Below are 17,164 nucleotides of genomic sequence, written 5' to 3'. Positions count from 1 at the left end.
TACATGGATTACTCTGTTTCTGCTGGAGTTCATGTCAGTCAGTAGAACAGAAGTATCACACAAAGCTAGTAAATAGCTGAGTAATTTGTAATGACAGTCAATTTTGAATGCCCTTGCAGTAAAAAAAAAAAAAAAAAAAAAAGAAGAGAGAAAATAAGTAAATGAATAAATAAGGAAGCCAGACTTGCTTCATTGTATGATCATTCAGTGAGAGTCCCTGTTTAGGTGGAGGCAGGGTTAGACTAGTTGCATTCCTGTTCAGATCAATGTAGGCCTGCGCTGTATGAGAGTAAAGATCAGAGACATGGCTTGTTTATTCACAGGAGTGTGTACATATGAACTGTTGGAAAGCCAACATGCTGGATTTATTCAACTCCTTCTTTCAATCTTGAATTGCATATAATATAAAAAATCCTTTCTATGCAAAGGGGTTTATTTTTACCCCCCACTTTTACATGTGTGTGCTTGCAAATCAGTATGCTGGGTGTTTTATATGTTTTGGGCGAACACATTATTACAATTTAAAACTAAATTTGTTGCCTAAACCCATTATTGTGAAGGAGTGTGTACATATTTTCAAACCAATTCAACAAGTCATTCCTTCGTAACATCCATTCATACAAGAAAATGTAGAAAAACTATTCCAAACGTTTGTCACTGAATTTAGCATTTCTAAATCCAGCACTATTCAATTATGAGTTGAATAGGTTTGGATGAAGAAAAACTGTAAGAGTGCTTCAAGCCTGCAAACATACCTATTGCCTTCAGTGTGTTTTAACCCTTACGGTGACAGTCACAAATTAACAGCCTTCTCAAGGCTCCGGATCAGGCAGATGTAGACAAAAGAGCACAAGCCTGATTATAATAATACCGTCTAACCTTGTTTAAGTGATCAGTATAATGACAGGTGTAGGTTTAACCCTTTGTGGTCTTATGTCAGACCAGGTCTGACATTTTTCCTTTCCGGTCAAAAAGACATCAAGCACAGGTCTCTAGTCATTTTTTCTCCGGAAAAGACGGAGAGAACCCCCCCCCCCCCCCCCCCCCCCCCCCCCCAAAAAAAAAAGACTGATCTGAGCTATACACATAGACCCTTCACCACAGACATAACACGGACATAAACAAACAAGATAGCTGCTTCCGCATCCAATGCTCAACGAATATCACGGACATTTGCCAAGAGTTTTTAGATGTTATAGTAATAAAGTAATGACTTAAGCATTATTGAGGAGTTTGGTGCTAAAACGAGTGATCAGGAGATGGTTTATCAGTATGCACGACTATGAAGAGGTATGTGATAAATACAGCGAACAAGGGGTGGTGCTAGGCTGGAGATGCAGTACTGAGTGTCTTGTTGATATGCAGTGCCTTTAAAACCTCTTTTACTTTTAAACAACGCGTGTGAAAATAAATTGGACCTGTCGCGGCTGACAGCCCCTGAATAAATGGACCAAAAAGAGTTAAGGTATAATAATGTAGCTTAAAAACATTACTGTTCTTCTTTATAGGTAAATGTAGGAAAAATGGACTCTCCTATTGAGAAGTGGAACCTGATTATTGGAAATCTGGCACTCAAGCAGGTAAAGAAGCCTTTCCATCCAAACAAAGGGTTTGCTTGTCTTAATGTTTTAACTTTTTGTATTGCCTCCTAATTCCTAAAACTACAGCTCTGTGCCATTTTTTGGCAGCAGTATGAACAGTATTGCCATTTTACAATGAAGTGGTGTCTTTTAAGTGGTGTCTGACACTTTCTTTTTGCATATGATCAGAATGAAATTGTTGCCTTTTAAACATTAGACATTTGACCTAAGAATGATTTTCTCTGAAGTGAGATGTTTGCTCTTCAAAATAAAAATGGCCTATCGCAGATTGTTGCAGACCATCACAGATTGTTGCAGACCATCACAGATTGTATTGCGTTGTAGGTTCAGGCGACCGTGGTGGGATTCCTGGCTGCAGTGGCGGCAGTCATCCTTGGCTGGATCCCAGAAGGGAAGTTCCAGATGGACCATGCTGTGCTTCTGTGTTCCAGCAGTGTGGCCACAGCCTTCATCGCTTCTCTCCTGCAAGGTGAGAAACACCACATTCTATGGGTTCACCAGCATGGGGCTGTCTGAACAGTTTTAAGATACTCCCCTCCCCTAGGGATAACTGAAGAAGAACCTGTCGGACTAGCTCAGTCACGTTTGGAATGTAACAATCCTCAGGGTAGTTTCGCTGTGAATGATTACTAAGACTAATTCATTCACCAATCAGGAGGCTCTGTTAGCAGGTGCTGCCTCGTTCTAGTTGACCGCTGGAACATTCAGATAAAATCATTTGCTTACCTCCTTCAGGGAACAAATACTGCAGTGCTTGCACAGAGCTCTGTTGACTGAATGGTTGTGTCAGATTAAATGAAGGATGTTTTCAAAATGCTGCATTTGCAGATTGTTGACATCCAATACAATACCAGGCGTGGTACTTCCTATTACAGAAACCCAATTTTTGGTGCAAAATGAAAAACAAATGTCCAACCCAGTTATTCCACACTGGTAAAATTGGTAATATTTAGGATACCACTGCACTTGTGGGTTGGAGTGCTCATAAAAATTTTTTATTTTTATAATATATATATATATGTATATATATATATTATATATATATTATATATATATATATATATATATATATATATAATCATTATTATCATTATTATCTTAGCTTGGAGCTAATTTGAGAGGGATAAAACAGACAAAATATATTCCCTCCGCACACCCAATTGTTGGCGTGTCCTTAACCACTTTGAGTAGTGAATTGGGAAAATGCTTAACATTTTACGTGACGACCAGGATGCCGAATTAGTAGTTTTTTTTTTTTTTTTTTTTTTTTTTTTTTTTTTTTTTTGTCTTCTAAATGCGCTTGATTATTACGAGTACAGCATACAAACAAGCTGAAAGCTATATGTTTGTATGTATGTAATGGATGCTGTTGAAATACAGAAATAATTTTGACCATAAATAAGGAAAACAAATATATTTTTTATTTAGTCATAGGGAAAGGTTTTGACAAAAAAATAACATGTAAGCAATAAACAGTGGGGTGGAACAACAACAGCAACACGTCCTAACAAAAAAAAAAAAGGGGTCAAGAGAGAGACATGAATAAATCATACCCAGGTAAACACGGAGGGAGTGAGAGTGTCTAATGCTTCAGCGTATGATACTCCTTGAAGCATGGAACAATGCACAAAGCTTGGCAACACCTCTTCGCTGTGACTTGATATTGATGGTAGTTATTCTTCGTTTATGTCTTCACTGACACACTGACAATAATACAGACACATCGAAAGTGTATTCCAATTATTTATTGATTAAACCTTCTCTTTTCCCCCTTTTCTCATCAGGTACTATAATGGTCGGTGTTATCGTCGGCTCAAAGAAGACAGGTATAAACCCAGACAATGTTGCTACCCCCATTGCAGCCAGTTTTGGGGATCTCATCACTCTTGCCATATTGGCTTGGATCAGCCAGGGTCTTTACAACTGTCTTGGTAACTAATTTACTGTAATTCATTTACTGCTTATTGCAACTACCCTAATGGTTGATAACATTATGAAGAGACATGACAAAATGCTATTTAATTTGCGTGGGAATGGTAATATATATATATATATATATATATATATATATATATATATATATATATATATATATACATATATATATATATACATACATACATACAGTGGGATCTATACAGTTTATACCACTCATTTGGCTACATTTCAGTAACATATAGGAACACCTCCTAAGAGAACACTTCGCCTAAGGGAACACCCTTGTGGTGAAACCGATTTTTCCCATTGTAAATGCTTCAGCTAAAGGAATAGGAATTTTGCTTAAAAGAACGCCTGTAGCAATTAGTTCACAACGGACACAGTATTGGTTTGTAAAAAAGCCTCTTGTTATCACGAGACGGACACTGATTCAGGGACTAAAATGTACAGAAATTGGAGCAACACTGTCTGAACAGTACTTCTTTTAAACAGAAGAGGGCACCATTGGATACGACCTATTCAAGAAGTGAACGATGTCATGGTCAAAGAACATTTTAACTTTTAAACAGTTACAGAATCCTCAGCAGAAGTTTTTAAAATACACACTACAATTATTTTGATTGTTATTGGTTATTTATTTGTTTTGTGCTCTGGCACATTACTCATTCCTATTTCCAGATGGAAAGCTGATGATTCAGGTTTGGAAGTGGCAGGAAAATCGACAGTAAACTTCACATGTAGTAAAGTGACAACTTCAGGGCGCATTTAGTACAACGAGAAAACAGACTTCCGAGTTGATTCATTCTGAAGATAAAAGTCAAGTATGTTTTACTAGCAAGGGAGTCTATTGTCTCCAAATGAAGCTTCCTTTGACAGTCTTATATCTGGAGGTTACATCCGAAATATTTGGAAAGGACTGAATTGGGAGGAAAAAAAAAATCTGTCACACCTGTAAAGTTTCAGAGAAAGTTAATACAAGTAAAATGGAATAAGAATGAGCTGTAAGGTTTTAGGACACTGTTTTTTAACAGCTTTTAGGTTGGCAGCTTTGACCATCTTCAGGGAAGGTTTGTAATTAAATCTGCAGCTAGGGGTGGAGGTTACTTTTTAGAACCATGGGGGAGATCAGGAGGTTTTTTTTTTTTTTTTCTCAATTTAAAGTGTTCCATTCCTATTTCACAGTGGAGGCATTCCTTTGCATTTTTTAAAATCAAGGTACTTTTTTTATGGTCAAGTCTTATCTTGTCTCCCCCCATGGCCCCGAAGTAGCAGCATTCCATCTTCCTCGCTGATTAAAGGTTTTCTCGAGGCTTTGTGCTCACTCGTCTGTAAAGCTTCTTTGAATTTCCTGTCTCATCAAGGAGGCAGCTTTAATGTAATGAAATTGCCCAAATCCAAATGCTGATGTGCTTGGAGACTGTTTGGTTAGTGGTTTGAGGCTCCCTTAATATTTGATGGAGTTTGCTCTTTTTTCCCCCATGTGCAGGCCCCTTACTGTTATTATATGTTTTGTTTTGTTTTTTCCTGTGGGTATAGGAGGCTTACCCCCGTTTCAAACTGATGCTCCAGCGACGAGCCTAACTGAAGTCAAGCACAGAATATTTATGTAATGAGTAGAAGGGCATCTGAAACAAATAAGAATACCTTGACGCTCTTCTGATGCTAGTTCGTCTTCCTCTGTGCCTCTGGAGCGCCTTGGTTGCATACAGTGCTCCAGCAGCAAACTGTACTTAATACTAATGTATGCAAATGATATGCTGAAGAGTATCACCTGTCCCACAAGGCTACACTGATCACCTGTTACCACCAGAATCAATCACGGCAGCGCCCACAGAGGAGCAACAACTTCTGAGTCTAACACTTGTAATTAAGCATTTCATGAAAAAAAGACTAGCCTTCGTCTTTCTTTTCTTTCTCGCTAGGTAGAACACGGAATGCTATGTGATAGAGTGGGTAAATGTCTTCATTGGTACAATTGCACAATATTGATAACAAACGCAAACAAACATACATTCACACTCACTCACTCCCTGGTTTTATCGTTACTCGTTACGATGCATTGTGGGAGATTTGCTTTAGAATAAGTGCAGCGCGCTTCAGTTCTCCAGTATGAAATAAAATACAACGAAGTAGGACGCTAACACGTACTTGGTTTCAGTTCAGTTCAGCAAGCTGCTGGAGCATCAGTTTGAAACGGGGGTTAGGTTTTTTTTGAAGAAACCTAAACAAAACCCAACAGGTAGGCAATTGTTCATTCACAACACGTGATCGTAAGTTCTGAGGTAAACCTACAGTAACCAAGGAGAAAAATTACCAACTTATGCCTTCATTAATTATTTGTGATTAAAGAAAGCCATATGTAATATTTTTCTCTTGAATGGTGTAGATGTTTAATTTATAAACTTTTTCTCTTTAGTTTTTAAGTAGACTTTTTTACATTAAGTCAACGTTTTGACTAAATAATTGAAGGCGTTTTCTTTTTTTTAAGAAAGGTTTTTCAGTGAGGCTGCAGTCTACAGAAGTCTGATTTACTTGGCAGAAGCACTAAATCATAAGTGGCAGAAAATAATCTGTGGGCTATTGCAGGCTTATTTATCACAGGTCTATAAATGTTCAGGGTTGTCGCTTGCTTGTATTGTATGTCCTGTTGTGGCATTGTACTCGTAACAAGCAAGCACTTATTTTGTTTAATGAAGCAGTCAGCGCATGGTAACCAAGCCCATATAATTGTATTATATCCACTGTAACTCATTGTCACTCAAATAAAGTGGTGGCCTATACCTATACAATCATGTCATACTGAAATTTAGATTTTGCTGATTTAATCGCCTGTTGTGACAAAATCAAAAGGCTATATGGGATTCACAGACCTCTCCAATGCAACATTTGAAAAAAAAAAAAACAACACCATATATTTTAAGTAAACTTAAATAAAAGTGGCTGTAACTGTGTATATATATATATATAGACGTGGATAGGCATAAAAGACCACATTTTTAAAAGTCTTTTGTGTTTCATCCCACAGGGCCTTACCCCTATGTGTCTTCTTTGGTGTGTGCCTTCTTCCTGGCCTTGACACCCCTGTGGATCGTAATCTCTTCAAAGCACCCAGCCAGTCGGACCCTGCTATACTCTGGGTGGGAGCCTGTCATCACCGCCATGATCATTAGCAGGTAGAAGCTTTGAGGGATTCAGTTTCCACTGTACTTCAGTCACCTGTCTGTGGTTGGGTGCTCCGGGGTCCCACTGCACCTCCATCTTGCATTGCTTTAATGATTAATCCAAGAAAATCTATCAACATCTATAAAGAGGCTTGAGTCTGCTGCTGTTGTGGAAAAAACATTTTCTTCGGGTCATTGAAACCTTTAAAGGTTAAGTAAATTTAAAATTTTTATTTCAGAAATGTTCTAATGATTGTTACAGTCCTTTTTTTTTTTTTTTTTTTGTATTTATTTTTTCAGTATTGGGGGTCTCATTCTGGACAAAACTGTGTCTGATCCAAACTTGGCCGGCATTGTTGTCTATACCCCAGTAATTAACGGTAAGGAAGTTTGCAAAATAAAAGTTTTTTGCATGAACCATAAATAGCTACTGGGGAAATATTTCTGTGGTGTTTTAGTTGGCAGCTCCAGCCTCTTCCGGGAGAGGTGGTAATTGAATGAGGGCTCTGGTATTTATACTAGGAGACAAGATCAACCGATTTTAAGTTCTGTATGATCTCAAAGCATCCTGTTTCCATTTCTGAAAGCCCTTGAATTGCTAATAAAGATTTTTTAAAGTTAGAATTTTATAAATGTTATAATAAATTTTGTCTTTACTGTTTTTATGTTCAGAAGTCTGATTTTAACATTTTTGATATTTTAATACCAATTTTAAAAAACAGTAATGTGTTTTTTTTTTTTTTTGTTTGTTTGTTTTTTTTGCTGAACGTTGTTAAGAAAATATATTTGATTTATGACAGCTACACAACATTAATGAAAGAATCTGTCAGGTTTATGTTTGGTAAAATCCATTTGGGAGGCAGGGATAGAAGTCTGTTTTTTATTGTGTAAAATCAGTACTTGGAGCAGTCCTATACAGCAGATGTTTTTGGTTTTTGTTTTTTTTGATGCATGTTCTTTTCCTGAATATTAGTCACAATTGCCCCTGTGGCTGAGTGAGTGAAGCCATTTTTCTCTGCTGAATAGTATCTTCCATCAGGATGTGTGGGTCCTCCATAATACTATATCAAGATAAGGCAAACTGACTTCTCGCTTGTATATCCTGTATTTATTTTCTCCAAAAGCTTAAGAGAAAAGTGGATCAACTAGAATTTTACATTTTAAATAAGATTTAACCGTGTTCCCAACATTACACCTACAAGTTTACCATGACGGTTTACTTAGTGTATGAATTATCATAGGGTACTTGTTAACCATGTTTTTCATCATGATTTCATTGAACTTTACTACACTATTATACCTATATAATAACAGTAACAATTTTGCAATGAACTGTCCACGTTGCAGTCTAACAGCGGACTTTGTTATTCCTCCCACTGGCTGCACGTAAACACAAACATCTGTAGAGAGCTTACACAGTAGACAGGAATTTCTGAAGTAATTATGTTATTCCAGCAATTTAACAAACCCTTGAGATTTATTTGTTTTGCAAGTAATTTTCACTTGCTCACTTGAGACCTCTATTAGGCAGTTGTGTAGGTGCACTAGTATTTATTTATCTCTTACATGGTGCATGCATGTGCTACAGTTTCCAAAGAAAACCTTGTCTTCATCCCAGGGAGGAAACACAATAATGCTTTAAAAATGTTAAGTAGGGAATACAGTTGTAAAGATATTCTGTGGTCAACAAGATGGTCTCACAAGCTAACTGAGGATTATCAAAGGCTAACTTTCAATTCCCCGATTTCTAGGTATTGGTGGTAATTTAGTGGCTATCCAGGCTAGCCGAATATCTACCCACCTCCATTTCCACAGCATTCCAGGGGAGGTTCCAGAGGAGGCAAAGGGCTGCTACTACCCCTGTAGGACCTTCTGTGGTGCAGGTAATGGGCGTTTCCTTTCCGGGGCTCTGAGTTGTGGCAAGCATTGTCATCTTGAATTGAGTGGGTTAGGTACTGATCCCTCCTGGCAGGTGCTTGCATGTCCACAAGGTGGCCAATGTTCTACTCGGGGAAAGAGTTGCCTTTGCAGACACATATTTTTATTTTGACAAACTAAATTCTGAACTGTGGTTCTAGCAGTTAAAAAGTTGTAACCACAGGCTGAGACAGAAACCTGTACCAAACCATAATGCTGGGCAGAGGAACTCTGTGGTGAACTAGGATTACACATTATGGGAAAACTATGGCAGACGGCATGTCACCAATTACACCTATTTAAAATAGACCATAACTTTAATAGTGCAAAAAATAAAACTTTTTGTGTTACAAATATAGAGTGCAACAATTCATTAAAATACTATGGTTTGTTTTAAATGAGTGTTAAAAAAAAGCTAATTACTCATTACAGTATACCCACACATTACATAACACCCCAATGACTTTTGGAATATTGTTCACTGCTTACTGCCTTCTGTGTACACAAAATGATATTCAGAAGGCAAATTAGAGACTTAAGTAGTGGGCAGTTGATCTATAAATAAATATTAAAACAGCCATGAAACAGCAACAGTTGGTATTGTAAATAAATTACAAAAGTCCCAGTGCTTTAACAACATAAAGCCATGCCCCTGGTGAGATCTATATTTGAGCAGTGATATTTAATGTTTATACAGCATGTAACTCAAAAACTCTGTGGAAACATTGTTGTGTCCCCTGTCCACAGGCGCCAATCACCGGTCAGCCCAGGTGTTGCTCCTATTGGTCATCCCCGGCCACCTGATCTTTCTGTACACTATTCACTTGATGAAGAGCGGCCACACCACCCTCACCCCCATCTTCATGACGGTCTACCTAGCTGCAGCGCTTCTGCAGGTTAGCACATTTTGGACTCTGATCTGCTCAGATCTCAGGAGCTGATTAGTATTAGACCTGGTTACTTATCAGAGGGCAGACCTCCAGCATCGTTCTGTGCTGTAGGAAGTGGAGCTGACTGCCTGGCATGAAGATTTTTTTACATTTATAAATGTTTCGGCTATTAGCATACAAATGTATGATTATTTTAACATTATATCTATTATAATTAATTTAGGAGCAGACCACTGTGGCACTTTGAGGACTGAGGGGTGGAAACACCCTTATAAAAGTATACAACAATATTTTTGCTTGGTATTTTTGCAATGGTTATACTACACATTTATTATAGTTTACGCAGGTTTGCCATGTTTATTAATATGCTTTACCATACCTTTGTATTCTTTACAATGCTTACCTATGCTTTGCTATGCTTTATTACACATTGTTATGCTTTTACTGTGGTAAACCCACACTGAGAAATTAATGTCAAAACTGTCAAACTTCCAGGCAGTCTCACGGGCGTTAGCTCCGCTGCCTGGTACTGTTCCGCCAACTCGACCGCCCGGTCCAGAGTATCAGGTGCTTGTCGCTGGACCTATAGCCAAGGTCCCAGGGCTAGTCACTCCAAGAAACGCTCCACCACGATTACCTCCACCAACCTGGCTTTGGTGTTCGCGTCCGGGTTCAGCCAGCCCATGGCGTAATCTTTTAGGCAGTGGGCAATGGCTCATGGGTGCTCCCCTGCCACAAACTGCTACTCCTGGAATTTCTTTCTGTACCCCTCCGGCGTGGCCCCCACGCAATTAAGGATGGCTGCCTTCAGCGTGGGGTATTCCAGCATGCTCTCCGGGGACAGCGTCGTTGCCGCCGCCTGAGGCAACAGGTAGCTAGCCCACTGCGCTTGAGCCCACTCAGCTGAGGTATCCATGGTCTCAAACACCTCTAAGTAGGCTTTGTGTCCATCCTCGGCCGTCATTTTTGTTGGCCTTTGCAACTAGGGGTCTGGAGCTGCTGGTCTAGCCACCCCCTGCACCGTAGCAGTGAGATTCTGGTGCAGGAGGTCCATCATAGCTGCAAACTATGTGGCATCCATTTTTCTTTTGCTCCTTCTGTGGGTGCACTGCTTTTATGGCAATGCCAGTGAATCTCATTGCATACACCACGTGTGAAAGGGTGGTGGGTAATTCACTGACACAGGAGACAGACAGGTGTACTTGAGAACACCACACAGGTGCTCAGTTTTATTTTCAAGGTGCGGTTTTTCTTTTTAGCCTGAAGAGGGCGCTGTTGTCTGTGGGCTGCTTACCAACTATGATAAACAGAACCACGTGAATACCAAAAAACAGTAAACAGTTCAGAGTGCAGGTGCACTTACAGGTGCTCCAAAGAATAATCCAAAAACAGAAGGCGAAAGGAAAAGACTACTGTAGCGGCTCCCTCAGCCTGCTATATACAATATTTCAGGGTCTGTCAAAGGTTTCTCCACTGTCTCAATCTTTCTCCCGGCTGATTCTCGTTCCTGGAACAGTGCTTCCACACATTCCGCGCATCTAAAAGGGCAGACCTGAGGAAACAGTAGAGCGTTATTTTATAGGGCTAACAATCTCCCCAAGACCCACCTCCCAGCCACTCAGAGAGGGAAAGTCCACACACCCTCTTTCCCGCCTCCACGTGTCAGTGCCATGACTCACAGGCGGGTATTGGATGAGTGCCACCCTCTTCCTGCAACACTATGAACACGCCAGCAGAGTCAGCACAGATTTCCCCCTGCTACCGTTCCCTAAAGGTTTTGATTTAAAAAATAAATAAATAAAAAAATCATAAAGTGTGTATTACTTTTTTGGTATAGCTGAAACACAAAAGATGTGTGGCACATCTGAAAATGCTCTGCCACATGATTGCCACCTTTTTTTAAAAAAAAAAAATTTTAAACAGTACTGACTGGAGTTTAGTAGGGGTTCCCTCGTTGAGATGTTAAAGTATTGCCATGTTCAGGTCTGTTTCTCTCAGTTTAAAGAAAGGCTCAAGTCAGACTCTCCAGCTACAGCCTCCAAAGAAAACACACCCTGCACTTAAATACATTTTTTTTTTTGGTGTCCACTGAGCACAGCCTGCTCACATATAGCCAGCAGAGACTACAGGGTAACCTATTGAGAAGGGTTGTGTATTTAAATAATATATGCATGTTTTAGTAAGAATAAACAGGGTGTGTGTGTCAGTTAAATGGAAATTATTCGACTCTATGAGCTCTTTCACAGATGGGTGTTTCACTACACCTTGTTTATTTTCTCTTTTTTGAATAAGCACTGGTTTATTCAACATTTTTTCAGTGTGTGTTCAGTATATATTTTCTTTAAAAATATGAGTATTCTGTTAACACCTTGTATTTTGCTGTGTTTATGAGAGTGTTGTATCTGGTGGTGATGTGTATTTCTTTTTGCATGGAAGGTGTCTGATTTACTGTTCCAGTGTTTCAATCTTTTTTAATTGCTTTGATTTGGAAGTCACAAGGAAATATTAATTAGTTTATTAAAAAAAAAAAAAAAAAGTTTTATTATTGGGCCATATTGGCACTTGTCTTGGACTACTTTACCTAAAATAAAATGAGTTAGTCCAAGATAAATAATAATCTGAGTCTGTGAAACAGTAAAGATAGAACAAATGGATCATGTCTTGTTTTATTGCAGCATGAACTACTAGCAACATGAATCAAAACAAGTTAGCCTCATTTTTATTTAGCCTCTGTTTGCAACTTGCTCTCTTTTTTTTTTTTTGTAAATATCACATCTTTACATGGCTGATCCTTTTCTTATAACATATTTGTACTATACATTAAATGCTTTATTTATTTTTACATTTAATTGTAGGGAAAAAAAAGCCCTCCAGGAGAGACCGGCAATTCCTGATAACCCCCTAGAGGTCATGGTGGTAATTAAATCCCTATACCCTACCTTTCCCCAAAGCTTAGTGTGTCGAGTCACAGTAGTTGCCATTATTCTAACTTGGCAGGAGTAACTACCATGTGTCTCAATACATATTTTTTTATTATTAAGATTCAATTTTGTCCTTGCGGTAAAAATCCTGGCAAAGTGCAATAGAGCAAAGAAAATGCTAGTAAAACAAGTTAGTTAAATAAATTTAGCCACACAGCCCCTTTGCTCTTCTGCTTGAGCAATATGCTTATTATAAAAATGAGTACATTGACATATATTGAATCTCATCCATCGATGCACATTGTTAAAGCTCACAAGTACAACAATCTGCTATAAAAAATACAGTAATTCAGTGTAAAAGTTTACCGCACAGTAGAAAACAGTAGAGTCAAAGTGCATCCACAATGCAGAACTGAAGTAAAACTATGACAGTTGAAGTGCATTGTGTGTGTGTGTGAGAGAGAGGTAAACTGTAATACTGATATGTAGTAGCTATGAATGGAGGAGAAGGGAACTCTTCTAAACTTATGGACAAAATGAACTTGTCCCAGAGTGAAAGTTTACCTGCAGGGTGGTGAATGTTTTTTTCAGACTTGCTCTGTGGACATCAGCCTGTCAGAACAGAGAACACTTGTGCCAAAAGTACACATCTTTCTCACTAAAGGAGGCCTATCGTAATTAAGTAAACAGTTTTTCCTTCCTCACTCCCTGAACTCAAAAAATATTTTTAATGTGCATGAGATCCAGCCTGGTAACAGGAAACCTGGACCAGCACCTTCTATTAAGATTGCTGCACATTGTCTGTCTGTCTGTCTGTCTGTCTGCCTGTCTGTCTGTGGTTTCTTTCACCTCTTTGCACCAGAGGTTCCATGTGTAATATTATAATAGGCTTGCATTACTGGTAGCACTGGTAACCCAGTTTTTTTAGCTTAATGTAGTTTTCAGTATCAGTATTTTATATAGCTGTTGTCCAGTATGCTGGGTGTCAAAGGGCTTATACATTTACCAAACAAGAAACAATCAGTCCATTGAATAAATGAACTAAAATTAGGAAGGAGTGCAGTGTATTTATTGTAACTCTGTCTGATACTTGGTTGATCTGAATGAATGGATTGTTTGAGTGTACTGAATGGTTTTAGATAGTTATTTTAAAAGGTAAAAGAATGTGTATATGTTTCTGTTTGTATTATGTTTTAGGAAGGTAGTTTTTAAAATGTCACAGCTAATTTCTAATATTGCCCTGAGACACCAGCAGGAGAAACAGACACTCCCTCAATAATTAAGTTGCAATAAAAAAATTCTGAAAAAGTAACCCTGTCAAAGTAGAAGGTAGGTTTCATTATGATTAGGTTGTGATTTCCAGGGGAGTCCTCTGAAGCCGGTTGCTTCTTTCTGTCTTTTTTCATTCAAATATAAAATGGTAACTGATAATTGTCTGCTCTTGTGCCATCTTTCCTTTTTTAAATTAAATATTGAAATGCATGAATATGGCTCATTCTTCACAAATGTTCTTTAAACACTGCAGACTTCTGAAGAGGCACCACTAGACATTGATTGACATTGAAACTATCTAATTGGTTGCAATAGGGTTGTCTTTTTACAAGCTTTGTGCTCAAAAAGTTAAGCTAATAATGTTTATGCTTTGCAATATTTAAAACCTGGTTTAATTACATGAACATTCAAATGTACACATTTCAGTTAGGTTTACCAAGGTAAGAACAGATCACTTTAATACATTGTGCATTCATTACTAAATGGGGCTTTGTCTTTAACAAACAGCATGTATTTCTGAGCTAACTTCAGCTCATGTGTCCCCCCTACTCCAGGTGTTGACACTCCTGTGTATCGCAGACTGGATGGTTCACCGCATGTGGAGGAATGGGAAGGACCCTGACAGCTTCTCCATCCCCTACCTGACTGCTCTGGGAGACCTCCTGGGAACTGCCCTGCTGGCAATAAGCTTCCACTTCCTTTGGGTCATTGGGGATCAGGACAGCGATGTTGGGGACTGAACACCTGCCTACCTGACTGCCTTCCCGACTACCTGTCCCCTTGTTTTCTGAGACTAGTTACCTGCATCTACTATCAGTCTGTCCGTTCTTAAGCCACATTCACAATCTCAATCACTGGACCCTGTAACTGGTGCTTGTCCCTTCTACAGCAAGTGTACTAGGAGTCTGACTGACTGACTAATTATCCCCTATGCAGAGTTCCCTGCAGTGCCAACATGGATACACACCAGCTGCGCATTGCAGGCAAAATCTAGATAGAGGATACGTGAAGGTTATCAGTGAGATATCCACAATTATCTCTCCAAGTTAGCTAGGCCTTGGAAGTAAATAGGATAATATACTGAAGACCGTCACATATTCTATTTCTACGCAAGGTCAATTGGAACAATTGGGAGATTTAAAAAGCGGTGCACTTTCTATACTTTATTTATCTGCTTTTGTAATATTTATCTATTCAAAAGTGTTTGCCAGCTGTGTGGCTAAGCATCATTTATCATCCTCAATGTCAGTGTGCATACCCTGCTGCCAGCGCCTAGTCTAACTGAGGGGCCCAGAGACCAAGCAGCCAACTCTCTCATGCATCTTTAATGCGACTGCGCCATTAATATCTGTCTATTCTCATGTGGCTCAGTGTGCTGAGTCGTTACAGGTTTCTACACCTGTCAGACAGGAGCTTTAGATTGTATCAGTCACTTAAATCTGACTGAAAAGCTTTACTTTTTAAAATTTTTTTTTTTTTTTTTTCTTTTTCTACTGCTGACACAAAATCTCATGTTTCCCTGAAGGAAACTCTACAAAACATGCCTGTCTAGCTGTATCATTATCACTCAGCAGGTACAGGCGGAAGCATCAGTTTACATTCTCTCTTTTAATTGACTTGGATTGCTGTTGGCATCAACCTAAACCTCCAAGATGCAATCACGACTGGCATTAAAGTGAGTAAAAAAACTGCAATGTGGAACGTGAATGCAGTTTGTAACATAATTTAAGCCATCAGTGCAAGTTATACCAAGTTATCTTGGCTCGTAGGCAAGTGGTTTAAATGGTAGATATAGAACTGAAGTTTCATGTGTGGAAGTATCTAACCTCTCTGAGCAGTATATAGTACCTAGAGCAAGAAGCTGTTAACTCCTATTACAATCAAAGACCAACAAACTTCAAACAGACTGATCCAGCTCTTATGGGGACTTCACCTGTCAAAGTGCAAGAACTGCAAGTTACTATCACTGCTGTTGAATTGCACATGTTTTTCTTTCCTAGCAAACTCATTTTTACTTTTGAAGCCCGGTCCCTGCTTTTAACATATTTCCTCCTACAGAGTTGCAGTTTTTTTCACATCCAACTTTTATTTTCAGACACCAGTGCACAGGTATAGAGTTATACACCAGTTGGTCAACCATTCATTCCATGTGATTTGACTGTACTGTAGGATCAAGATTTTATGGCTCACTGGTATATTAAATTCAATTGCATACATCAGTAATGCTACCTAACACACAAAGTATTATCCTCACAAGTGAGGGCCTGATCTGCTAGACTGGTTCTTGGTTCTGGTAACGTCTCATTTTGGGGTATTACTGCTGGTATACACCGGTGAAGTGTTTTTTGTATTTTAGATAGTTTTTCTTTTCTTCCTTTAAAACTTAGTTATTTTCTTTTTTTTACTGACCTTGTGGTGCGTAGGGATATTCTCCTAGTGTTGGGTGATGAGTTTTCATACAGGATAAAGACTGTTTTTATTTTTTAACCCATTGACTTTTTATAAACTTTCATGTCATTGATCATATTTGTTTTGAGTCAATTCAGGTTCTTATTAGAAACATCATTAAACTTGTTGAGATTAGCTGCATTGAACACCGCCGGATGGAGTGTGTGGAGGTGACCAATGCTGAGATCAGATCTGTAGTGATCTAGTTAAAAGTCAAGCACTGTTAAATGCAGCTTATCAGATACGCAAACCGTTTGAAACGTTTTGCATAATGAACATCTTTCAGGATGTTTCAATTAAGAACCAGAGTTGGCCCAAAACAAATATTTTCCTCCAAAAGTTGGATGATTTATTACAGATTTTTGGGCACTGATCAAAAATGAACTGAGAATAGTTAAAGTCCTACATGTAATATTAAGTCGAACTGGAAGCTGTGATTGGGATTGTTGAGAACCTGGTGGGAATAATTAAAAAATATTTGTCATTTCAGATCTGCTGCAACAATGTTTATCAGCAGGTACTTGAACATTTATGAAAGTAATTGTTGTGGAGCACCTCGTTTAAAACAATTGTTACAATGATATATATATATATATATATATATATATATATATATATATATATATATATATATATAGCTATAAAGGTAAATAGTAGGTATGTCTTTAAGTTCTCAGAAAAATCTTAACTATTCATGCTGAGTCACTGGTTTAATTATAGCGTGACTGCAGAGGACAGCAGCAGCAACACCTATTCTAGGACATGTAGAAGGGTACAGAGCCTTCTACTTCTGGGCCACCAGTTTGATTCCAGATTTAAAAGCTCTCCTGTTATACAGTATAGCAATATTAACTTCTTTTTTTCTAATCCTATTTTAAGATGTTACTATTTATTAAAACTAAAACAGATTTAAACTAAGTAAAAGAATAATAAATAACACATTTACATTTCTTTGCTTATTCATTTCTTTTGTACTTTGTCTTCTTTACAGTCTCTATATTTTGAGACCAAATCTG

The 17,164-nt window shown here is 38.3% G+C and overlaps 1 protein-coding gene across 2 annotated transcripts in view; it reads left to right on the top strand.

Annotated features, from left to right (window-relative positions):
* Positions 1–16,696, top strand: part of LOC121319627 (solute carrier family 41 member 2-like) — a 35,984-nt gene extending 19,288 nt beyond the window's left edge. The window contains exons 5-12 of one of the 2 annotated variants that reach the window (XM_041257238.1): positions 1,509–1,580; positions 1,926–2,070; positions 3,386–3,427; positions 6,565–6,712; positions 7,001–7,080; positions 8,452–8,583; positions 9,365–9,513; positions 14,255–16,696. In XM_041257238.1, the coding sequence (XP_041113172.1) occupies positions 1,509–1,580; positions 1,926–2,070; positions 3,386–3,427; positions 6,565–6,712; positions 7,001–7,080; positions 8,452–8,583; positions 9,365–9,513; positions 14,255–14,440 (954 nt within the window). In that variant the 3' untranslated portion in view covers positions 14,441–16,696. Of the gene's footprint in view, positions 1–1,508; positions 1,581–1,925; positions 2,071–3,385; positions 3,533–6,564; positions 6,713–7,000; positions 7,081–8,451; positions 8,584–9,364; positions 9,514–14,254 lie in introns of both variants that reach the window. The other variant, XM_041257237.1, reaches the window with a different exon arrangement.
* The last annotated feature ends 468 nt before the right edge of the window (positions 16,697–17,164 follow it).

The sequence above is a fragment of the Polyodon spathula genome, chromosome 8, assembly GCF_017654505.1.
Source record: "Polyodon spathula isolate WHYD16114869_AA chromosome 8, ASM1765450v1, whole genome shotgun sequence".
Lineage (NCBI taxonomy): Eukaryota > Metazoa > Chordata > Actinopteri > Acipenseriformes > Polyodontidae > Polyodon > Polyodon spathula.
Note: the sequence above shows the minus strand (reverse complement) of the source record. Positions and strands in the feature narration are given on the sequence as shown.